At 36.4% G+C, this 27,007-nt stretch overlaps 1 protein-coding gene across 4 annotated transcripts in view; it reads right to left on the bottom strand.

Moving 5' to 3' along the window:
- agap1 (ArfGAP with GTPase domain, ankyrin repeat and PH domain 1) overlaps positions 1–27,007 on the bottom strand; it is a 217,092-nt gene that overhangs the window by 39,912 nt on the left and 150,173 nt on the right. For all 4 annotated transcript variants that reach the window (XM_082136709.1, XM_082136710.1, XM_082136707.1 and 1 more), the window contains 3 exons: positions 25,378–25,543; positions 22,255–22,416; positions 10,539–10,700 (listed from right to left, as the gene is read on the bottom strand). In XM_082136709.1, coding sequence (XP_081992835.1) covers positions 10,539–10,700; positions 22,255–22,416; positions 25,378–25,543 — 490 coding nt within the window. The remainder of the gene's footprint in view (positions 1–10,538; positions 10,701–22,254; positions 22,417–25,377; positions 25,544–27,007) is intronic.

Genomic DNA, 27,007 nt, shown 5'->3' with positions numbered 1-27,007 from the left:
TTATCCCCTCTCCTTTCAAGCATCCAGTATTAATAACCTGGCACATATTACAGGAGTTATTCACATCCAGGAAAAAATGTGAACAAATAAATAAAGCAGAGGAGGGGCGGAGTCATGGGAAAGGGGGCGTGCAAAGAGGAGGAGCCAAATCTTATATGTGCCCTCCCACAATGTGTTCAATATCACCAAATTACATCATCCAATTTACCATCACTTAATAATTAAAACTCAAACACGACACTAACACATACAAACACGATCACGGAAGCAAAGCATACCTTTTACAATTGTTACATGCTCTAAGAACCGTAACTGCCGTGCAGGGAGTGTTTCAGGGGTTAACAGTACATCGGGGAGGACTGAAGGATAAAGCATAATCACAGGGTCTCACCGTATGTGTGAGGGGCTTGTCTAAAAAACAGGGGTACAATGACTTCCCCCTCACTTTGTTTTCTGGAGCTAGTTACCTTCAACGTTGGAGGCACTGCTGTAAATGTTGCGAAGACTACTGACGCGAATTAGTTTCCATGCCCTAAGTTTGGCTGCATCCGACGGCAGGCACAGGAATAAGCGGAGAGAAAGAAAAAAAAAAGACGAAAAGGGAAATGATAGGAGTGGAGAAAGTGGAACAGCCAAAAATATATTTGGGAAATAAACAGGAAATGTCAAAGCAATGAAATACAATTTACAGAGAAAATCAGGGTTGAAAACAAAGGATGGACTTCAGTCAGCAGGCAAAAGTGCAGATATTCCTTCAAATGAGAATGATATAGAAATTTTAAGTTAGCTAATGAAGTCATTGGGTATGAAGCAGGGTTGAAAACACATTGCATTAGTTTAAAAAAAATGCATAATAATGCTCTGCTTGAGTGGAAAACTGCAAGACAAAACAGGTTATGTCCATGTTATCATGCAAAGTGTCTAAATGAAAAATAAAGATCAATCTGTTCATTTCATAACTGTGGAATAAAGGGTGTTTCGTCAACTATGGCACTTTTGGCCCTGTGTTTAATTTCTACAAATAACAATGTCCAACAGTATACAAATATATCACATAATTCTCTTTCAAATTCTTCTTAATGTCCCACCACTGTGCAATTTCACCACACCAAATGATGTATTGGGTTTAACAGCATTCTGTTACAGAAACAATGGTGTTGTAAAAAATTTTGTCAAAATGATAGCCTGATTGGAAATATTCACAAAAATCTTTGATTCACGTGATATTTACTTTTTCTTTTTAAGTATTTTTACTGACAAAGTCATCTTCTTGGTAAAGTAGAGTTTATTTTAATAAACAAGTTCAGTGTGGTGGAAATTACTGTGTGACAGATTTTTTTTTTTTAAATGTGTTTATTTCAACCTTTATTTAAATGTACATTTTTTAGGTTGCATTTATAAGATGATGAAATTTCATTTTTAAGATTGGATCTATGACAAGGGCAAATCAAAAATCTAAAAAGCATTTGAGAAGTAAAAGTCATGGTAAAAAATGTTTTTATTGTGACCTTCACACAACAATGAAAAAGCTGAAATCTGATATTTTTCATAAATAAAATTCAACCCATGGGACATAAGTGTGTCCATAGAAGAAACACCCTTAAAGAAAACAAATTACACAAAAATCACTGCTCTATGCAAAATGCTGTTTAAGTCATTTCATTTTCAGTTCACTGTCTGTATTAACACAGGTCTAGTCTCGACTCTTTAAATAACTGTTCATTTCCCAGCTGTGCTGACAACTGACCTGAAGTCACTCCGGCTCAGTGCAGTCTCACTCGTTTCCCCTTAGGCCAAAGGGGACATTTTTACACAACAGTAATCCTGGAAAAAAAACTATCCCATCCAGTCCCTTCCCAGTGCACAGCATCAGAAGCAAAAACTACAATAACGTGTACCCAGTATCAAGCTATTTTCCACACAATAGACACTGTAGAATCTGTATAGGATAGATTGACTCTCCTATTGTCTACGTGCCACGCTTGGTCCCCCACGCAAACCATTCTTCGCCTTCTAATAACATAAATTCCATGAATGTCTGCTCTTAACATGAATCTATCTCATTTGCAGGTCTTAAAAGACACTTCAAAATGGCTTTTGTTGATCACAGACAGCAACTTTCAGTTTGAGATGGCGAATGGTCCTTTTTTCCATACCATTAGGAAGCCATAAGACCATCTTCACTTTGTTCCTGAGAGTAATAGCACAGAGCCGTTCACCTGCAGAATGCTTTAATTAAACGTTGCGAACACGTGCCAGACCGTTTCCAGCTGAGGACACCTGTGAGCCCACGCCATCCTCTGGAATGTCTTTCTCTTTCTGGCCGTTTCTTAAAACGTCTCGCCTTCCTGAGGTATCGTTCTCTTTGTGCGACCATCAAGGCATTCATGAGCCTCCCGCTGTCCCTGTGCAGCGCAGAACCCACGCCGTCTGCCTGATCCGGTTTCAAAGGCTCTCGCATTCTCTTGCTCGCATCAAACGTAGTAATTACTTAACAAGGGCCACTTAGGGCCCTATAGCTCAGCGGTAATTGATAAACTGTGATCGTCCGTGCAGCAAGTTTGCCATTTGAGTGGTGAGCTTTCAGCGGCCCACTGTGGGGGGGATGCGAGGAGTGTAAAAATGCACGGCATGCTGGGATGGATTGATCTTTGTGTGGGTGTGTAGGGGGATGAAAGAGGAATGTGTGTGAGAAGACTTTGTTTCAGAGAAAGAAGATGAGCAGGTGAGCTAAAATTAAAGAAAGACCCTATGACATCACCTGATAATCTACCAGCACTTTTGAGATTGTGTGTGTTCAGAAACACATCGAGCATCTAAGATGAAGGAACTTAGACACCTTTAGGATGTCTTTATAACATAGAAATGAATCCACTGTATACAGTCACGTTATAGTGATTTTTACAAACTCTTTTAAATTACATTTCTCCATACAAATACAAGTCATTATTCACATTTATTTTCTCCAATACAGTAAGCTGGTGACTGCTGCGACCAGAAGACTTCAGCAGTGTGTTGAACTTGAGAACTGGATCAATCCAATTTCATGAACAAATTATTCAGGCTGGTTTTGAAAATCCAGGTCAATCTAATCATTAAAAAGACTCAAAACAATTTTGCTTTGCTCTGCAAGGAGAGTTAGAGCAGATGTCAAGATTTTGAGCGAGTTAAGACATGGAATATAGTTTTTGAATCATATAGACAAATGGTATGATTATTTGGTGGTGATTTTGCATTCTTTTTAAACTCAAAGCCTCATTAAGTGTAATTGTATGGAAGATAATGATCAGATCATTATTAGAAATATCTTCTTTTGTTGTTGTTTCATAGAAGAAAGGCAGTCATGCAGTTTGGAATGACGCAAGGATGAGTAAATAATGCAATAATTTTGTTTTTACTGTATTATATGCAAAACTATATTGTATTAAACTGTATTACCTTAAGCATAAAGTACAACAAAAATGACTGTGATGTATAAAGTAACATTTTTGCAATACAGTAACATATTTTCAATAAATTATAATAACGCTAATTCAGAAGGACAATATTTAACTATTTAAAATATTTTAATATTTAAGTAATGTCACAATGCAAACATTCTTGATGGTTCTAAAATAAGGTTCATCTTCTTTCAGTAATATATGATTGATTTTGGAGTGAAATATGAACCAAACATGTTTTTAGCTGGTTTTGTGTCACATGAGATGTTAGCCAAACACACTGTTCAAGTAGCATCTTGCCATCAGAGTGCATGTAAGTATAGCTGTGTTTCCATTACAGATTTGCGCAAAACTTTTGCGATATTTTCTATTGCGAAATGACATCGTTTCCATTAACCGATGTTATGTGACTGAAACTTTTTTTTTCTCCTCTCGCGATAAGTCATTCCATAAAGAATTCCAACGGATGTTGGTAGGTTTCCATTTATCCCAGCCACCGCACTAGCCATTATTTTTAATTGAAGGAGACGTAGGCATGTTATCCAAGCATTAATGGCAAGGAAAGCCCCTTATACTTGGGAGCGGCCACGTATGAGGTATTTCTGGGTGTTTCTCCCTCATTTCGAGGTCTTGATTGTGGCATTTCTTTGTGGTTTAGAATCCAGTATTCCCATAAGTCTCTTATGGTTTTTAATAAAGAACTGTCTCGTTCTCTGTCAAAACATAGCGTACACCATCTACGTCCGGTGACCTGTAAATGCGCAAAAACTGTTTCCATTGCAGTTTTGCGAAATATTCCTTTTTCCAATTGCCTGAAAAACCACTGTGTTTCCATTGGGCGTATTTTCAATTCGCAATTTCAATTTGCGCAATTTGAAGGGTGATGGAAATGCGGCTTGTGTGTGAGTGTTCTATAAGACACACTGAGTGCAGTACCTGACCGTGACAGTGTGTGATATATAAAACACTATGGACGCAGTACCTGGCTGGTGGAGCTCATGAATAACAGAGGAGCTGACAGCCTTATCCCTCAGAAGGCCCGCGGTGTGACAGCACTCCCCGGCCCCACGCACAAGTGCTTAATGGCTAAATTGGGAGACTGTTACTAATCGCTTATTGAATAATGAAAGTGACACAGCTGATAAAAGATTTCAATACTGTAGATTATTTATAATATTTCACTTAAGTGCCTGCCTGACGAATGGGGGCTGGGAAAGAGGCCCGGGCGGCATCTGACAACGTTCAACCTTTTCAAAAAACGTGAATCAGGGCAAGACAAAGTGGCTCTCCAGGGTTAGGAAAAAGGAAAAGGGGAGGGAGAATGGGTAAAGAGTGAAAGAAAGATAGTGATGGCAAGAAATAAAGAAGGGGTGAGTGAGGTACATTAATGCAACCCCATTTCTCACAGAAGACCCCTACAGGTCAGAAACTACAAGAAAGATCTCTTTGTTTCAACACTTACAAATCCAGAATACTCTTTCAGAATGTTCAATTTTCAAATTTTAAATGTGGTCCACCACAGAAGAGGAAGACATAGAAATTATTTTTATTAGACACTGAAGTATCAATCATAATAATCACTCATAATAAATTGATTGATCAAAAGTTTTTTTTTTTTTTTTTTTTACAGAACTCCAGATGGGATAAATTGCAAAATAAAACGTAAGGTTCAGAGATTTATCATCAAAGACTGCATATAATCTTGGAACAATGGTCAAGTATATGCTTACTACAATCTAAGGATTATCAGGGGCCTCATTTCCCATGATTCCACTCTTCCATGACCACATGGTGGCACCATAGAGAGAATTAAGTGGAACAGATGGCCTCTCAAAACTCTCAAATGCTAAGGTCATGGTAGAGTCATGGTGCATCAGATGAGTGGTTCTCAACTGGTTTTACATTGGCCATCAAATGGCAACCCAATACAGTAAAAAAATAAAAAAATAAAAAGGGGAAAAAAAGAAGAAAGAATTAAGCACAAAAATGATTGTGCATATTGACAATATTGTTCAAAAAATTTGGAGTCGGCAAGATTTTTAATAATGTTTTTGGAAGTAGTCTCTTATGTCCACCAAGGCTATATTTATTTAAGGAAAATTAATTAAAAGCAAAGCATTAATATTCTAAAATATTATTAAAACTTAAAATATTTGTTATCTATTTTAATATATTTTTAAACTTATTTATTCCTGTGAATTTTCAGCAGCCATTACTCTAGTCTTCAGTGTCACATGATCCTTCAACAAATCATTCTAATATGCTGATTTTGGTGCTCAAGAAATATTTCTTGTTATTAACAATGTTGAAAACAGTTGGACTTATAATGCAATGATTTTGGTGGAAACTGCAATTCTTTGATAAATAGAAAGTTGATTTTATTTGAAATTTTTTGTAACAGTATAAATGACTTTATCCTGAATTGCTGAATATAATTAATTTGTTTCTTTTTTTTTCTTTTTTTTGGCAGACCCCAAACTTTTGAGTGGTAGTGTACGCAATTTAATAATTTATTTAATAATAAAAATATTAATTATAATATACTCATTCAGTGCACAAAACACATTGTGGTCACACTGCAAATTATCATTGTAATTAGTTTATATCCTTGCCAGTTTTGTTTCCTTTTATTTACATAGTTTGAAACCTGTCATGAAACCTATTCATGTTAGCATGTCTAATTTTAATTGCTTCAACCACCTGAATTTGCACTCAAATACTGTCTGATGCATATTTATTTTTTGCCATTTTACCTATGCACAATTAGAAGACCAGTATCATTTTGTTATTTGGACCTGGCATTGTTTTTCTGTTCCGTCCACAATCTGAACAGACCTGTGGCCCATTTATGGGTCACAACCCCTAGTTGAGAGCATCTGAATGCATACATATATGTTATATAGTACTGTTAGAAACACAATGAGTACATTTAATTCTGAAGCAAATACTGTAGCACATGACACATGGATGTATATACACACACTCTTCCCTCACTGACAATATATTGGGCCCCTTTGGGAAAGGATCAATAAGGGTTGATTGGGAACATTTTAAACAAGCACTGATCCTCCGCTCTCAAGAGGCCGTGGCCACCCACACAAGCCCAGTCTAATTAATCACACACTCTCTGAGCTGACACACACTCATCCATCATTCCTACATGCTCACTGTCTCTCTCTCTCACACACACACATACAGATGACCTTATAACACTCCAGAACTGTATTCTCACCCTGACAAGAGGTTATAAACTACTTACAGTAAACTGAGAACTCATTCGCATTAAGTGTGGACAAACATTCACAATACGATTTTGAAAATGTAACGAGGCATATCATGAGATTCATAAAAATATTGTGATCTAGCAATTTCTTTATTTTTTTTAAGGTTAATTTAAATATCCAAATCTTCTTTAAAAAGTTAATAAAAGTTTGGTATTAGACACTTTTGATGCAAATTTTGCTTATAAATATTTCAGTATAGTAATTTAAGCCTTACTATGAGATTTTCAGTTGATTTCCATTTGGAAATTATCCTCTGCTATGTTTGAAACTAACAGAAGCAGTTGGTGGGGCACATTCTCATTTTTGTCAGTGACCTTTTTCATGCATTTACACACACCAAGGCTGTGTTTATTTGATCAAAAACAGTAAAAACAGTACTATAGTAAAATATTATTATGATTTACAAAAACTGTTTTCTATTTTAATACATTTAATAATGTAATTTATTATTGTGATGCAAAGCTGAATTTTCAGCAGGAAATACTTATGTCACATGATCATTCAGAAATCATTCTAATATGCTGATTTGGTGCTTAAACACTTATTATTACTGATGTTGAAAACAGTTGCTGATTAACATTTTTGTGGATTCTTTGATAAACAGAAAGTTCAACTGAACAGCATTTCATTAAAATCGATTTTTTTCCTGTAACAATGTTAAAGTCTTTACTGTCATTTACAATCAATTTAATGCATCCTTGCTGAATAAAACATTTTAGTTTCTTTAGAAAAATACATACTCACCCCGAACTGCTGAATGGTAGTGTGTTACTGTAACTTTTGGTAAAATTAGATAGATCATTTTGTAAATTCACATGTAAACCTATGTAGGCCTCTAGCAAAGTTTTGTACAAACAACACTGTAAGTGTAGTTAAATAAAATATTAATTAAATCACTTTAAGCTTCAATTCTAGAAAAATAAATACAAATATATATCCACTGTCATAATGGTGGCTGCAGTGATGAGTGGAGTCTATGTGTGTGTGAGTGACAGACGGCGTTTAACTGGCTTGTCTGTGTGAGATTGTAATAATCACTCAGCATATTTCTCTTGCTCCACGCAGGCCTGTCAGCTGCCTGATCCATACTGACGGCAGGAAACATATTACACATCTGCTGCTCAGAAACATCTGTTCGACTGCAACTTCACTGCATGACGGTGTGTGCTCACTTGCGTTTGTGTGTGTGTGTGTGACAGCAGCAGTGTATGCAGCATATGTGCTTTTATACATGATGGTATATGGGAAGGCTTCTTTGATTCTAATGAAAAGTACAAATTGTCTGCATGTGAATGTTATTATTTATTGAGTATTTGAATGAAAAAGTACATGAATTAACTTGAAATTCAGAATTTTGGTTTGTCCCCGTTTTGCTTTTATGACAGCAGTATTCAAATGGCATGAACTCAACATGTTTAGTAAATATTGTTATCCAGCGTGATTTAAGAAATGTTTCAAAGAGAAAGCTGGATTTCTGACAGTTCATTTAAAGGAGTTCATGTGGTCAATTTTACAAATTAAAAAATTACTTGTATTTATCTTAATGATGTCCAAAGGACAATTTTATATTAAAATAGCTCTGTGAGATACTTCTTGAGATAATTTTATAATAAAATGAAAATAATACGAAAAATAACGGTCACAGTTCTTGTCTGGATAGCTTTAGCAGCTTTAATAACCCCTCTACAGTAAGAAAATGAAAAACATCAATAACTGCGTACTATTGCTTGCAAAGGTTTTTTTTGTGTTTATTTTATCAATTACTTTTCACTTGTCTATACTTGTTTTCAAGCAATGCTTAAAGGAACACTCCACCGTTTTTTTAAATAGGGCTTATTCACCTTCTTTCCCACATTTAGATAGGTGGGCAAATGCATTTTTGTCTCAGTGCATGCATTGTTTTAGTTTGACAGGGTCGGCGTGAGCTTAGCTTAGCATAATGAATGGAATCCTTTGTTGCCAGCTAGCATGTCCTGAATAAAAGTGATATATAAAAAAAAAAAACCCTACCTAATTACTTCTTGTGGCCTGCGTATACACAACAAGTACAAATAGCGATGCAGATTAACACTAGGCGATTTCCTAGGCAGATATTGACTTATATATTAAAGGGATAGTTCACTTTGAAATAAATTTTTGGTATGTTTTAGCTTACCTCAAGGGCATCCAAGATGTAGGTGTCTTTTTTTCCGCAGTAGTTTCAATTTTGATATTTTTAGGTCAAACCGTTCTTGTCTGTCAGTCATATAATGCAGGTCTATGGTCACGGTCTCAAAACACAAGCACAGAGTCCAAATTAAAACAATTCCCCGTCGTCCAAATTAAACAATTCCCCATCGTAAGTACACATTGATGGCCTAAGACACGAAACGAGCGGTTTGTGTGAGAAAACGAACAGTATTTATATCGTTTTTACCTCTTATACGCAGACATGTCCGAGTGATCTGATCTGACGTGTACGCAGACTGGTGCATAGATATATACACTAGATGTCGCCTTAAAGACATTCGTTCCAATGAACTGCCGTAGACAAGGCGACATCTAGTGTGTGTATATATCTATGCACCAGTCTGCGTACACGTCAGATCAGATCACTCGGACATGTCTGCGTATAAGAGGTAAAAACGATATAAATACTGTTCGTTTTCTCACACAAACCACTCGTTTCGTGTCTTAGGCCATCAATGTGTACTTACGATGGGGAATTGTTTAATTTGGACGACGGGGAATTGTTTTAATTTGGACTCTGTGCTTGTGTTTTGAGATGACCATAGACCTGCATTATATGACTGACAGACAAGAATGGTTTGACCTAAAAATATCAAAATTGAAACTACTGCGGAAAAAAAGACACCTACATCTTGGATGCCCTTGAGGTAAGCTAAAACATACCAAAAATTAATTTCAAAGTGAACTATCCCTTTAAGGACTATATTAGGGGGAAGCACAGGCGAAGCACTGCTACTTGGGCGTGATATCTCTGCGCCCAAGTAGCAGTGCTTCGCCTGTGCTTCCCCCTAATATAGTCCCAAGTCAAAATCTGCATAGGAAATCGCCTAGTGTTAATCTGCATCGCTATTTGTACTTGTTGTGAATACGCAGGCCACAAGAAGTAATTAGGTGGTTTTTTAATTTTTTTTATATCACTTTTACTCAGGACATGCTAGCTGGCAACAAAGGATTCCATTCATTATGCTAAGCTAAGCTAGCGCCAACCCTGTCAAACTAAAACAATGCATGCACTGAGACAAAAATGCATTTGCCCACCTATCTAAATGTAGGAAAGAAGGTGAATAAGCCCTGTTTCAAAAAACGGTGGAGTGTTCCTTTAAACAAAAAGGCTACATGTCATGGATTTAATGTATTTATTTTAATTATTAATTAATATTTATTTATAATGATTAACTTATTGCTAAATTGTCAAATAGTGTGTGTTAATGCAAATTAGTCTTTGCTTATTAAATTTCACAGGTACTGTTACTGACTACTGAAATTTGGGCATCCTGCCAATGTTAATTTGATTATTGACCTGACAATTTTCCATCTGTTTCCAGGTTTAAACAGAGTTTAAAATCCAAATATTTCAGCGTGTCTTTTGTGCAATGTTTTCTCACAAAGCAAACTCACCCTCAACACTCCCCTTGTAAAATATCAATGGCACTGCAGAAGCTCAGCCAAAGATACGGGAGAATGTATAAAGACCATTTAAGAACCCGTGCTTTACAGCTGTTCTTAGGAACGTGGCTGAATGTGCAGACCAAAAGATGTTCAGTAGAGATCTGACAAGATTGTGTGGGACAGAGACAGGAAGTACCTTCTGCAGTTCCAGAGAAGCCGTCCACCTTGAAGTTACTGGTACTCTTCTTCCTCCTGTGTTTTTTGCGGTTGGCGTGGGGCGATGGGGGTGGATCCATCTTTGGACTGGTGGTACTGGATATGCTAGGACTGGAGCACACAGAATCTCCCATACTGGTATCTGCACACACAGAGAGAGAGAGACTGACATTCAGCCCTATTTTACCACACACTAGAGCTGCATGATTCATTGTTAAAAGAGCACGATCTCCATTCAAACACCCATGCGATCTTATCCCTAAATGACAATGATTCAATTGTCTATTAAACCTTGACAAGTACAATAACAGCAGAACATTTAAATCTACTTTGGCGCTGCCGCTGACCCAGGGAGCCGTTGTCATGGTATGAAACATTTTTTAAACCACACAGTATAAAAATGTATATTACAATAACTCAAATTATCACAGATTACTGGGATAAAAGTTCATAGTTTGGATATAAACAATGATGTCTACACTGCCCTACAAAACAAAAAGGCAGTAACTGCATTTTTGGGAAAAAATGAGTTATTATCATTTTCATGACATTCAAGGCATCCTTTGTTATGTGACAAAACATCTTATCTCAAATGTGTGTTGTTTTGGAGAAAAATGGTAATAGTTTTTGGAGAATCTGTAGTTACTGCCTTTTTCCTTGGTATGGTGCCACGTTTTTGGTAAGTAATACAAAGCAAGTTTACAAAGCAAGAATACAGTAACTGCAAAATAGGGGTAAAATATCAAATTAAATATGAGGATTGATATGTACAAAGAATAAGCTAATATAAAGTAACAAAACAGCCACATGTCCAATAATCTACCTATAACTACTTAGGCTGAATGACAGGATAACTTTAAAGTCATTTTTCTCAGTTCTGCACTCTGCGTAGTTACTGCCTTTTTGCTTTGTTGTACCAGAAGGTGAAAAAAAATCATTATTTTGTCATTGAATCATTCATTCAATAGATTCATTCAAAAACGCTGATTTATCCAGAAATTAAACAAGTGAAGTCTTTGAGTGAGTCATTGAATCATTCATTCAATAGATTCATTCAAAAACGCTGATTTATCCAGAAATTAAACAAGTGAAGTCTTTGAGTGAGTCATTGAATCATTCATTTAAACTGATTTTTCTTTTAAATAATTCAAATTAAATATTTGAAATAGACTGCAGCAATTAACATTTGTCAGAACCTCTAGTAAATTACCTGTTATTTTGTTAAGATGTCTATTCAGAATCGTAATCTCTATTTTAAACAAAAAAAATCTTGATTCTCAATTTAATCAGAATGCAACTCTGCCACACATGCACAGACTGTAAGAAAAATCTATGGAAAAACTTAGAAATATTTATATTTCTATGGAATGATATTATTCTATAGTTATTTATATAACTGTAGAAAAAGAAAATCTGTTAAGTTTACAAATCAGACTATAGCCAAGAAAATGTTATAAGTAACTGAAACAAGCGCAATTGTCAAAACACCTCCAGGGTCCAAAAAAAAACCCTACCTAAAACCCGCAGAGGGTTAAACCTAAAACACAACACAATGCAATGCGCCATTCAAAATACAGAAAAAGCCCCTGTGTAAAATCAATACAGAACATTCCTTCAAATTAACCGTACATTGGGCCCTATTTTCACAGGCCTTTTTTAGAGTGTAGAACATTCCGTGGTGTCTACTCTGGTTTAAATGATCGAGCACCCGTGTTCGTGTGAGGCCAGTTCTGACTGGCGTTTGGCTGGATCCTCCAGCTCAGGCTATCAGAGGGGCTGCTTCACTTTTCATAAGCGGCACTGACAGCTGTGACTAGCGGCAGAATAAAATAACATTCAGTTCACATCAATTTCAGGCCGAGTGAAAGCGCTGATGTGGGGAGGGGACGGGGGGTGTTCAGGCTGGCACTGAGCATGCTCCCAGCGCCCTGCATCAGCACACAGCCCCAAGGACGGCCGTAACTTATTTTACAATCGTTTAGTCTCAGCTCAAGTGGAAAACGTGACAACTTATCTCTGCTGACAAGATGCCATCCCAAAGTGAACAATTAACCACCTCGTTCTAACAGCCCCTTTTGTCCAGCCCTCTCTCTCTCTCTCACACACACTTCAACGTCAAATACACCTTTTCCCTCTTCCTCATATTCTCCATCCTTTTCTTTTCAAGCTCAGTGCTTTCTCAAAGGTCATTTATTAGTCTGGTATAATTCTAGCAGACAGTCAGTAACAGACAGTTTGCTTCTAGATTTTGTTAGTTTAGCGGAGTGAAGAGGCAACACAGCACAACACCACATACATTATCATGCAATATTTCACTTCAAGGCAAAGGCTAAATGTCTCATCTTTTATGTAGAACGACAAACTAGTAAGTAAACCTGGGTGGCTGCCAGGTCATTGCGATATAGTGTTTTAGGATCAATGACATGGAACTCATTTTCTATTATTTATGCAGAGATTAAAACACCTCATCTATGATGAAGTGTTTTTCATTTCTGAATCCATTTAGAATATTTTATTTTTTTTGAGGTGGGGGTAAAAATGTCTCTAACATCATAATGAAAAAACACTAATTTATGTTTTTTACCTTAAATATATTTAAACACTTTTTTGAAAATAATTGATTAAATTTGATTTACTATAATTAAAAAATTACTTTATTATTATAATTTTTTCCCACGTTTAGGGCCTGTCGCACTGAACACTATTGCACGACGCGAATGTACGATGCAATGTCGCTCTTGTACCGAAAAAACAGATCCCTATGGAGAATTCACACCAGGCTCATTCAATTGCAGTGTGTCAGATTTTTGTCAGACATTGCTAGATTTTTTTTCAACCAGTGTGTTGATTTTTTTTCTCTGTCACCCTAGATGAAACTGGCCATTCAATTAGATCTGAGCTTAAAGTCCAACTGTGGTGAAAATCAAGCTTTTAAATGTTGTTTGTATGTATATGTGGTGTTTTTAATGTGCTTTAAGACAAACCATGTGCAAATTCATAAGTCAACACAATTGCAGAGTATTTTCTCCCTAAAACTACAGTGAACCAAAGACAGTCTCAAAAACGCAGTTTGAAATCGCTGGTGTTTCTGACATCACAAACTACCTTGTAACCAATCACGTCAATGAGTGGATCTTTGAGCTGGTGAGTTGAGGTGGGGTTAATTTGCATATTCATAGAACCGTATACTAAATGAGGCAAGGGTGTAGATTTACATTCAAGCAGCTATTTTTTTTCAAGGAAACAACATTTAAATTAAACAACATTACCCCTTCCCCCTCCGTGCTTTTGGCCATATTTTTTAAAGGAACAGTTGTACGGGAATTTATATATTCCAGACCGCACAAATGTTCCTTTAAAAAATACGTCCAAAAAGCCCTGAGGGGGAGGGGTTAACAACCATCCAACATTTTTAAGGTGGAATGATTAGTTTGACGAATAAGGAGCTGGCGAAAAAGGAGCTGTAAACACAAGAAAAGTGTTGAGTTCTTGTTATCACTGGTGTCTGAGAACAGATTTATTATCATATTATGTTCTTCTTACAGTATATAATTTCTATAAATTTCCCCCTGAATTATGCGATATGATGCGCTTGAAACAGCGTACAGTGCGCTGATTTCCAAGATATATGTTCTGTTTGTGTTTTTCATGCAGTTCTGGCTATTTTTACAACCATACAATATGTTTACATGAGAAATGGTAAGCAGTTGTAGCGAAACGTTCAGTCCATTATAAAACACTACAACTAATACATGTCTGTCCATTATATGGTCAAAAAGAACTTTAGACCGCAAGCGTTAGTTATTACAAGCACTCGATGATGGTTTAAAGTGGGTTTTGAGCAAAAACATAGTAAAAATCTCATCAATTGTTAAGTGTAGCTTGACATTTGTTACTCATCTGCGATTTTATGATGTATTTGGTCAAAAAAAAAAAAATCGAAAGCATTATAGATAGTTTGTGTTCCTGGTGTAAGACCATCATTTATTTATCTTAATTTATTGTTGTATGCTGTGCAGCAGGCGAGGTTAAAGCCAAATGGAAAAAAAAAAAATCTCAAGAAACATACACAAGGAGAATGCATTCTCGATCAGCGCCACCTATTCGCTTCGCCTTATTGCATCAGCGTGAAAGGGCCTTTTCACTTAGTTTTATTCATGTAATATATACTACCACTAAATTTCAAGCTTTGCCATCATAGAAATTAATTAAAAATTTAAAAAGTAATTTAAAATGATAATATTTCACAATATTACTGTTTAACTGTATTCTTAATCAAATAAATACATCCTTGGTGAGCAGAAGTGACTTCAAAACATTTTTAAAATTCTTACCAACCTCAAACTTTTATACGGTAGCGTAAACCTGCTGAAAATCTTATATGTTATGTTTTTAAAAACAATGTGAAAGCAACTTGTGAAAGTTAACTTGCCACATCCATTTTCTTGGTTGTTGCTAGGCCATTACTAGCTCAATCTTGGTGTTTCAACATGGTTGCTTACTGGGTCTAAAGTCAAAAGAGCCCTAAAGAACTAAAAATAAAAGTAAAGGGCTAAACCAGGAGTATGATGCAGTGAGTGAGAGAGAGAGCAAGAAAACATTTAGGGCAGTCAAAGGGAACAGATAAGAGAAGGGACATCCCTATGGGGGGGGGGGGGGGGGGGGGGGGGGGGGGACATACACACGGGTGCATAACTCAACAAGTTGGGTGACGTGATATTAGGACAGCCAAGCATTTATCTTAAGGCAAGTCGGACCAAAAGCATGTACCCCAGAGCACCTAAACACAGCAGATGTAATCAAAGAGACACTCATTATACTCATTGTAGCCACGGAGGGAGGGACAGAGGGGGTATTTTTGTGCACAACTGTCTGCTTGGGGCAAAGGATGCTCCAGGTAAAGAGACAGGGATGTCACTGCCTTTCCCATGCCCTCAAGACAACGTGGAGTGGGACAAAAAGACACAGAGAGAACTATCACTGGAGGGGGATCTTATCTCCTTTAAACGGACTTGGCTTTGTTTCTTCTGGAATAAAAGAGCTCATTACTGAGGCTGAGTTTCTCAAATGGCAGCCATGTCCAGTCAGAACGAGTCTGCTCTGATGTGGTCCAACTCATTCAGACAGCACACAGCCGAGTGTCAACTCTTTTCAACTTTGACCCTCTCTTACAATTACACTTTAAAGGCATTTGTATATCTAAATGATCTCAGGTCAAAACAGCTTGGTTCAGTATATTTTGCATAAAAATGTAAGGCTTTGTAAGATCTTTTTAAGACCTGCACATATAAAACTAGATTTTTTGAATGCACATTAGCTTCTTTTCCATCTACCAGCCAAATAAAAATGCAGCTTCACTCTCTGACAGTAGGTGGCACTTATGGAACAGTAAAAATATAGCAGTTACCCTGGTAACCCCTGAATACAACACAGCTGTGCTTTTTAGAAAGGCATTGAGTTTGCAGGTTTGTATGGAAGCTTAAAATATTTTTTTTTAACTTTTTTTCTCCCAATTGCGAGTTCACATCTCGCAATTCTGACTTTTTATGTCAGAATTGTGTTATAAAGTCAAAATTGTGTGATATAAAGTCGCAATTGTTTTATAAAGTCAGAATTGCATGATATAAAGTTGCAATTGCGTTATAAAGTCAGAATTGCATGATATAAAGTTGCAATTGTTTTATAAAGTCAGAATTGTGAGATATAAAGTCGCAATTATGAGGAAAAAAGTCAGTCTTTTTTTCCTTAGAATTGGACTTTATAACTCGCAATTGCCAGTTTATATCTCACAATTCTGAGAAAATATGTCAGAATTGCGAGATATAAACTCGCAATTGCCAGAAAAAAAAGTCAGAATTGCGAGTTTATTTTCTTAGTTAGCCTACTATATCTTGCAATTCTGACTTTAAAACACACAATTGTGACTTTATATCACGCAATTCTTAATTTATATCTCGCAATCCCTAGAAATAAAGTCAGAATTGCGAGATGTAAACCCACAATTGTGAAATAAAAAGTTGCAATTATCTTTTAAAATGTTTTATTCTGTGGCAGAAACAAGCGTCCATAGGTTTGATATAAACACCATAAGGTAAAGATTAGCTTCTTTCAAACATTAATCCCGGTACATTACAGTAAAATTACCAGAACTACTTTTCCTGAAAATGCACAAATGTGCTGTTCACACAATAAAGAGTTCCGTCTTTTTACTGGTAAGATACCACTAACACATCAGTGTTAGTGGTAAACTCTGAAAAGTTTAAAATAAAAATAAACTCTGTGATGTCAATCATCAAAAATGACCTTAAAAAGCTGTACTGTTTTCTTTATCCACCTGGATGAGGAGAAGCACTTTAGTTTCACTATCTGTCCAATTTGACAAAAACAAATTATGTCTGAGTGACATACAAGGATGATCACCACGAACACAGATTTGTGCTTAAAACATGAAACATATAAAAGTTACTATAGTGTTGCAGTTACCATAGTAGGCAACAACAACAGCAGAGCCACGGCTCTAAAGAATGGAAAGACGAGTCTCACTTGTGGACTTTCTGCACGAGGGCACCTTCCGGGTTCAAGTATAAATGAAACGGACATTACTGTACATTACGTGTGTACTAGGAGTTGCACAGACTAGTCGACTTTAATGCTCTGCTATGACACTTTAATTTTGACGTTGACTAGTCGCTGATCATAGCCTATAGAGGGGTGCAACAGGATAATAAATCTTTGAAGTTCACATTTACGCTCTGTTTCTAACAGTTAAAATGACAAAAAAACGCATACTCCGAGAGCGCTCCACATGATATGCTTGATGATACCATCTGGATGCTCAAAAACGATCGGGTGAATGCACATTTTAAACAGCTTATTGTACGCGCAAGTTAAGCTAATGCATTGTAACGCACAAACTAGCTCGCACATCACGTGCAGATCATGCGCACACAGAAACAAAGGATCGCAGAAATGTATTGTCAACACTGTTCTGTTGATTTATCAATAAAACAGCTTAGAAACTAAAAAGTTCTAGCATATCTTTCTTAGTAACTAAAACCCACAGCTTCACAATTAGTAGAGAGACGCTGCCAGGTAGAATGAATTCACATGCAATAGTGATTCAAATATATCACAATAGTGATACAAGTCAGTTTTTTTTTACTCTCAGATTTCCTGACAAAAAAAACAAACAAAAAAAAGTGACATACTTTAATAATAACTGAATATTTTATAATACATTTTTAGACCTTTCTAATGATTTATAAATAGTTATTACAATAGTGATATTTATTATTTTGTTTAATATATTTATAAAAATATTATTATAAGATTATTATAAAAAATATTATATGGTTATTATTATTATTGATGATTATTAGTCATATTATTATATAAAAACGATATTTTGGCCAAAATGCAGCCCTAAAAACAAGCACAACAAACCCGGTGATCTTTATAATTTTAAGGGAACGCTTCTATAATTCTGATGCGCTTTCCTCTATATGCCATTTCCCTCAGCTAATCGAGCGAGTTAGATGACGACAGGAAAATTAACTGCGCAACTTGTGGTTGTTTTCAGAGATGGTAACAGACGTTTTGAACGTACCTGTACTACAATTGTGTGGCCTGTGCGTTCTGCGCTAAAAAACTTTCAACCTCTGTAGCACCAGAGCTATGTGCAAATAAAGTTAATGTAAAGCCATGTTTAAGGCTTTTTATGATCTTAAATTTACACTTTAAGTCTCCGTTTAGTGCCAATTACTACATTGTGGGAAATGAGGGAAATGAATAAGCAAGCTTATAGACCACCAGAAAATATATTTGTTTAATATTCTGTTTGATTTGTGGACAATAACAAAATATCAGAATATTCTAAAAGCAGGAAATAATAATAGTTAAGAAAATTAATTAATAATTAAGCTTCCAGGATAAACAAAAACAAGAGACTAAACAAAAGGTTAAAAGTTAGTCAACAGTCTCTCCCTCTCAGTGCAGTGCAAAGAACGTCAGTTAATTACTTTGCTACCACTTATCTCTCTCCATTTCTCTCAGGAGAAAGACAAGATCTCATTCCCGCCAGCTCCTGGGGGCAAGAGGTGACAAGCAGTCAGCGTCCGGCACTACCGTCATCCAGACATCAGATCTGATCCAGTCAGGCCGTGGACAGACACATCATTAAGCCAGCAGAAAGGTTATTTTTAAGAGATTCCTGGGGGGGAAGGATACGAGCACTCACACAACCTCACAACAGAACCCTCCGGAGCGCCGCAGTGTCCGAACAACCCTCCTGAATATCACTGAAGCAGTGATAATCACTAACTCCACTGCTGAAGTCGCTGATGAACATGGTGATATGCACAGAGAGGGATTCATACGCTTTCAGTAATGTTAAAGAGAGGCTTATTTATCAATGTATGCTAACATTTGAATTTTTTTTTTTTTTTGCTTGCTTGCTTTTAATAATGTAAACATGCTCCAATTCATTTTGCTCATACTATAGTGGATATTTATATTGTCGTTTTTGTTTCTGTTCTTTTGAAAACTATGATCATTTTGTCACAGAAATAAATAATTATTAATTATGAAAGTATTATACAAACCCCTTAAAGGGATCACTTTGTGAAAATAGGCTTTTCAGAATGAGGATTTTTTTTTATTACATTACAGTACAGACTGTATTTTGAATACTGTTCACAAATGTAATGCAACCTTTGCAAAAAGGCTGTTGACAGATGGGGCAATGCAAACAGTAAACTTTAAAGCAAACCAAAAGTTAGAGTGCTTTTCATTTCACATGTAAAAAAGGAATTTGCATTGAACTCTTAAAGGCACAGTAGCAATAGGCTTTTTCCCACAGCACATATATTTATGTAGTGCTGTGTACCAGAAGAATTGAGATGAAGTGTCTCGCCGTTAAACCTATTTTTGCTGCAAACAGCATGCTGAACTCTGAAAATGTTGACAGTGCACTATAAAGCAAATGTTTTCACAATTATTCCACGCAAAGTGACAGATATACAAACAGTACTTTCTACTTACCATGTCTGACTGAATCCATACTTTTAAGCAGTAACTACACTATGGATTTGAATTCTGTTCAGTGTAGATTAATTACTATTTGGAAGTAAATATGGTCTGCCTGCTCATGTAAATTAGATTTCTGAAAACACCGGTAAGCTGGCAGTTTAGCGATCTTCAGTTTAATATTCTATTCACAGGAAAAAAAGTGTAATACATCAAGTCCTTGTTAATTTACGGGCCTGAGAGAGCGAGAAAGAATGTGCATGTATGAATTACCTCAGTCTGTGCCGCGTTTCTCTAACAGTGAAGCAGTGAGTTTAATTGATTCAAAAACAGTGATGTTACGAACTCCTTGCTGAGAAAGATAATGTAGCTCTTCAGTGGTGAAGCTATCTTATTAATAAAAAATAGCAGGGCAGTGTTAAGTTTATGTATTGCTGAATGTTTCTATGTGAGTGAATGTCTGAATGTGAGTGCGTGAGCTACAGTGAAGAAAGCAGATTAGTTTAGAGCACTTCAAATTTTTAGAGCTCTCTAAAATGTAGAGTGTGTTAGTTTGTGTTAGCAAATTAGTTAGCAATGGCCTTACAGTATGCAGCGTTTAATAAACAGCTGTTATACTAAATTCTGCTAAGGTAAAATTTAGTGTAGACCCGTATTGTGATATATATTTTATTGTGGCCTCTGCATTGGGAAACGTATCGTATTTTTGACTTTGTTGCCAATACACAGTCCTAGTTCTGCTTACTTTAGATTATTTTATCATTAATGGCCATTATTAAAGCAAATGTTAAATGCAGTAGGCCAGAAATTTGTCTCAGTTCGGGTATGCAAAAAAAAAAAAAACACACCAAAAAAGTGGCAGTAAATGTCTAAATGAGTCATTGAATAATTCATTTATTCGATTTGTTCAAATGGCTGATTCATTCAGAAATGAAGTAAATGGCTCTCTTTATGAATGGGCCATTGAATCATTGGTTCATCCGATTGATTCGCTCAATCCACAAATTCATTCAGAAACGAAACACCAGGTGTGTTCGACTTGAAAATCAAACAAAATGTTGCTATATTGATACCACAATATTAACTTATTTATTGAACTGTTGTTAGTCAATGTCACATTTGCACGCATGCTATTCGGAAGAAAAAGAGCACTCGTATGATTTTGCTTAACTTATATAAATATGAGACAAAAACCCCAATATCTTGAATTTTAGGGACATTTTAACTGCATTCTAAAGGCTCCAACATGCAGTGAGCTGTTGCCCTGCTTCATGTTCATCACCAATCAACTATATAAAACGTTAATTTCACATATTTTAATCACGTTATTGTTGACAGACCTTACCAGTCAAAAGATTTGGATCGTAAGATTTTTTATGATTTTAAAAGAAGTCTCTTCTGCATTTATTTGATAAAAACAAACAAACAACAACAACAAAAAAAAGTAAAATTGTGAAATATTATTACAATTTAAAACAGCTGTTTTCTATGTGAATATATAGTAAAGTGTAATCTATTCCTGTGATTGAAGCTGAATTTTCAGCATCATTACTCCAGTCTTCAGTGTCACATGATCCTTTAGAAATTATTCGAATATGATGATTTGATGCTCAAGAAACATGTCTCATTATTATCAATGTTGAAAACAGTTATTTACATTTTTTTCCAAAGAATCCTGAAGAAAATTTTTACACAAAACTGTGTATTGATATTATTGATTATTATTGATAATAATAATGAATGTTTTTTTGAGCATTAAATCTGCATATAAGAATGATTTCTGAAGGATCATGTGACACTGAAGACTGGAGTAATGATGCTGTTAAAATTGTCATAATATTTAATATTATTAGTGTTTGTTTTTTTAATCCAATAAATGCAGCCTTGGTGAGCAGAAGAGACTTCTTTTAAAAACATAAAAAATCTTACCGCTCCAAAACTTTTGACTGGTAGTGTGTGTGTGTGTGTGTGTGTGTGTACACGACTGATGTATGTCGAGTACCACACTACAAGTTCTGTTGTTGACGTCATGTGTGGGGTTCTGTGGCTCAGCTGTGTGCGTGTAGTGTCCCGCTGCGCAGCCCGTTTAAGCTTTTCACAGCTTTAATCGTTATCAGGGATAAACACAGAGGCAACCACAGACAAGGGTTAAACGACAAGCCTTAAAACAAGTCACACCATGTCATTGCAGTTCATCACCACACATATACACATGGAGTCTGACAGCTGTCAGTCCAACAGTGACTTCCATCTGTGTGTTCCCATTTCCCCCTGTGGCTTTGCAGACATGAGAGATTTCATAAAAATAGCCAAGTATGGAATTATGTATGACAACAGAAAGGTGACAGACTGATAAACATCATGCTCCAAACATTTCTCTTCTGCTAGCGACTCGCCGTCGACAGATGGGCCTTTGGTAATGTGCTTCTACTGAGTGGCCATTACTTTGATAAACAGTTAAAGCAGCATTAGAGCTTGACACAAGGATCAATGAAAGGTGGAGTGGGTGTATGTGTGCGTTTACAACTATACGATAACAAATCGCTGTTTAAGGTTCTGTTCTCTGTTCTGAAGAAAAACCTTTAAGACAACAATATGTGTACAAGTACACAACCCAAAAGCCCCCCTTCCCCCCCGGCAGTTTGAGGAGGCATCACATGTCCGACACTTACCTGTGCTGATTCCTGAGTTGGCAATGACTGTGGCTTCACTCCATTGGTCAGCACTGGATACAGAATATGAGCGCTGATGCATCCCGTCTGGCCGACTGTTAAACGACACCAGACTGATGCCACTCGCCATCTGAGACGCTGAAGAACTACTGGTCACAGATCCTGTGTGAAAGATGCATGATAATTAATACACCATTGTTATAATATACCCAATGCACTTACAGAGTTGTTACTCACCCTGTTTCAAAATTTGATTGAAAATTATCTGTAATGCCATTTAGTTTTTGTTCATGTTATAGTGTATTGATTTCATTCTTTTGCAAACTCCAGTTAATGAATTTTTTTTGTACAATAATTAGGCACGATATTGGTTATCAGCCGATATTAGATTTTTTTTGTATTTTAATTTAGCAGTATCAGTCGATATTGGATATTTAATTGGGTATTGTAATTTTACATTTAAATTACCTTTGCCATCATTTATTGCTCAAAGTTCACAAAAAAAAAAAAAAAAAATTCTAGAGATAGTTTCATCCAACAAAATTAAATGATCAATGTTTATATGTGAATAAAATCCTAAATTAAAGTGTCTTTTTGAGAAGACTTGAATTAAACAGCTCAATTTGATTGGATTACTTTTACAATGTCTTAATTTGTGTCCTGAAGATGGATGAAAATCTTGGTTTGAGATGACATGAGTAAATGTGATATGAGTAAACAATGATTAAAATTTTTGGGTGAATTATATGTAATATTTAGCAAATCTATTTTTATATCGTACACCATATTGTTGTGATGATTAAATTCACTTGAAGCATTTAAAATGATTTATTTTCATCTTTTTTTTCCATTATTTAAAACAGTATGTAATTTTAATACCATCCACATCAAAAGAATAAAGATTATCTTACTGAAATCGACCAGAGGTGTAATATAAAGGCACCCTAATTAGCTGTTGCCTTCATAATAGTTTTGGTAACAAGTACGACAATAATAATAAGCATAACTAACACACATGCACCCAACCTCTTTATTTGTTCTCGTCAAGGAGCATAAATAGCGACATCAGATTACTTAAAGGTTAATTATCACCACCGTGAGTCTGTGGGAGAGGTTTGTCTGACTCGCATGGAAATTAAAGTGGACATCATAGGAAGTCATATCTAATCGCACTAATAAGATTACAGCACAACTGAGCACAAACAAATGTGAGAAAGATATTATATGACGTGCAAATACTGACTCAAACACAAATCAACCATAAGGCTGCTGGGCTTACCAACAGATGAAATTCAACTCTGACAATTTAAAGGGTCAGTTCACCCAAAAATGAAAATTCTGTCATTAATTACTCACCCTCATGTCGTTCCAAACCCTTAAGACTTTTGTTGATCGCAGGAAACGCAAATTAAGATCTTTTTGATTATATCTGTGAGCTTTTTGTCCCTCCATGGTCAGCCTACGCAACTGCAACTTTGATGCATCAAAAAGTTCATAAAGAGATCGGAAAACTAATCCATATGAATTGAGCGGTTTAGTCAAAATTTTCTGAAGAGACTCGATCGCTTTTTATGATGAAAAGATTTAATTTAGGCTTTTACTTGCATATAAACATTGATCAGCGAACATAAACAAAAGCTCAACCGAACCTAAATGACACGCGAGAACAAACCTCTTGCGGAAGCTCAAACTGCGTAACACAAGAACGAACCTCATTGGTACAGCTGCAGTTGTGTAGGCTGTCTATGGAGGGACAAAAAGCTCTAAAATTTCATCAAAAAGATTTGCGTTCCGAAGATGAGCGAAAGTCTTACGGGTTTGGAACGACATGATGATGAGTAATTAATGACAGAATTCTCATATTTGGGTAAACTAACCCTTTAACAGTTTGTCCAATAGCAGCGAACATAAAGTAAATAACGCTGATGTGATGATACTTGTTATTTGCCCTAGCTACAGTCAGTGCACACAAAACACTTGATGTAGTAAAAAAAAAAAGGGGTTCAGTAAATATTTCTTTTTCTGATTTTTAATATGTTGTTGGAAAAAGGTGTACCCACGGGCCTCCAATGGCCCGTTGCAAACTCGACTGAATGAAATGTCATGACTCAATTTAATCTCCATTGTAGCGGATAAATCAGACGGCAGCACCTTTGGGTAAATGGCAAAATATGAGCGTACTTCAGGAGAGGCCTGATAAACTACATTTTTACATCCTTGGCCATCTGGAAGAAAAAAATAAACTATGCATGTGTGAAGGCAGAGCAAAGTTTACGCACACACACAGTGCAAGAACAGCAGTGTGTGAAGATATGCTATAATGGATTCGGTGGATAATGGCAGCTTTCACACAAAGAGATGTTAAGACCAAAGGAATAAGAGGTGCATGTGATCCAGCCCTACAGTCAAATACTCGACTTACAAAAGCTTTCACTGCCTTAACACTGTGAAATATCTCTCTTTTCTCCTCTACCGCAGCCTCCCTCCTTCCCTCATTCTCTCTCTCTCTCTCTCTCTCTCCCTCTCATTAGTGTTCATTTCGGACTTGCCTGACTGGAGAACGAGCGCTGATTGCATTAATATTCATGACAATAATTAGTACATGTATTATGGGTCACTGAATATTCATGCTATTAGTTTGGTCCTTCTGGTGCTGTGTGTGTGTGTATGTGCCTGAGTAGGGTCTTTAACACTCCTTGGGGGGCTTAAGGATTGTTGATCCAATGAGTGTGTATACGAATAACTAAACAATAACTTAATTGTTTAATTCTCTACTAATGAAGACTGTGCACTTCTGAGGCCCATTATAATTACATTAAGACACATTAATACATTGGTTTTCTAGGAAATGTAAGGAAATGTATTATATTATTTTTAATATGTATTATAAATAATTGTTATGAATATATATTACATTTTATATATTTTATTATACATCCATTAATTTACCATATGTAGGGTCTCTTCTCAGGCCATGGGCAGAAAAACACCCTGAAAGAATGGCCAGTATACATTTTATTCTATTAAATCAAATTGAAAATTAAAACTAAGCAAAGTGAAAAGCAAAATAAAACAAAAAGCAAAGCAAAGCAAATCAAAACAATAAAAGCATGATCACGTTACCTGGTGCCTGTCCAAGCTGCAGGTTGCTCATGTCCTTGGTCAACCCATTGGTTTTGGGACTGGGGGCCGCACATGTGGAGATGGCCCTGGGGGGCCTCTTCCCTGGAACCTTCACTGTAGTCCGAAGCAGGTCGATCTCCTTCCCATGAACATTCTGCATATAATCCTATAGGTAAAAATGACAAAAAGATTACTCCAACAGAACTGGACACTTTGGATGAAAAGTGTCAACTAAATTTATTTTGTCAGCATACAGTTAATCCTTCCCACCCTCTGGAGGTGAAGAAATCAATATCAACATAATTGAAATTCATGGTGAAGAAATGCACTTTTGTATGCAGAAAATCAGCTAATGCTTTTTAGAGCACATGTAAAATCTCTTTTTCCTTTTCCGCAGATCACAGCATGCCATCGCAGCATGTGTTTGGATTCTAACTGCGTTGTCTGGATTTGCGCGCGGCTTTGCTTGCGTTGATGATGAAAGTTACTCAATGCTAATAGGGATGCAATTACCAGCCGCAAGCTGTTGGCCCGCCACTCCTGAAGGGCTCTCCTGTGGCTTGTTAAACCGTGTTGAGAGCTCTTGGCTTTGAATTGCCCTTTTGTTGGCCTCTAGTGAGGGATGGACATGTTATACTCTTGCCGTAAATTGCTCGGTACAGCACACATACACAGAGAGTCTTCAGGTCTTTGTGTTATTTGATTGGCACTCAGCTGATGTATGGCAGTTCCGGGTGGTACACGCTCCCTCTCAAAGCCTTGCCCCTGCTCATTAAGGCCAAACACCCCACGTAGCTGCTCTATTGAAGAACGTATGTTATTGTGTTCCATGTAGGACATACACTCCGGGGACTGGTCCATATGTAACTCTCGATTTAAAATAAAGGACGGGCAAACCACTTGAGGGATTTCGTTTAGGGAGTTGGAGTGCTCAAATGTTAGCGGTTGGTAAAAAGACCATCATCTGGCCACTTCAGGGCATATGCATGTGCATAGATGAATCTATCAAACCGTACTGCCCTAAAGCATAATCGTGTAATGTTTAGCAAAACAGAGCAAGTTTAATCAACGCACAATACTTAAGTGCCAAAAAAAAAGTTGTGGTTATAATGGATGTGAACATGGATGAGCTATTTGGGATATTTTTCCCCACACAAATTAGGTTGCATCTATTGCCATCCACTTAATCAGCTGCATTAATGTGATTTCTTTTTCACATAGTTAAGCAATTAAGAGCCCTGATTGAGTTTCATCCTATTAGCCTCCGCAAACACTCTAATTGATGCCTGTGTAGCAGACACCTGCTGATGAGAGGAACCTGTTCACAGTCAAAGGGAGGAGGGGGACGGAATATGATGACGCACACTTCCTCTAATTCACCCTGATGAGGTTGTTAATTAGGGAATTAATGCATGTGAGTTTAAATTATGTTCAGTGAATTTGACAAACTATTTTCTTTTCTTTTTTTTATATTTAAAAGTGTGGCCCCTTTGTACTCATCTAAAATCCATGGGCTCAGAATCTAAGATAACTGGAAATAAACAAGGGGAATAAGATTTAAAAAAAGAAAAGTTGCTGGTCTAAAATCTGTATCAGTGTGTCAGGAGGGCATTTAACCCAGTCTGTTCTT

This window comes from Leuciscus leuciscus, assembly GCF_965113295.1.
Source record: "Leuciscus leuciscus genome assembly, chromosome: 14".
NCBI lineage: Eukaryota > Metazoa > Chordata > Actinopteri > Cypriniformes > Leuciscidae > Leuciscus > Leuciscus leuciscus.
This window is presented reverse-complemented; position numbering and strand designations above follow the sequence as displayed.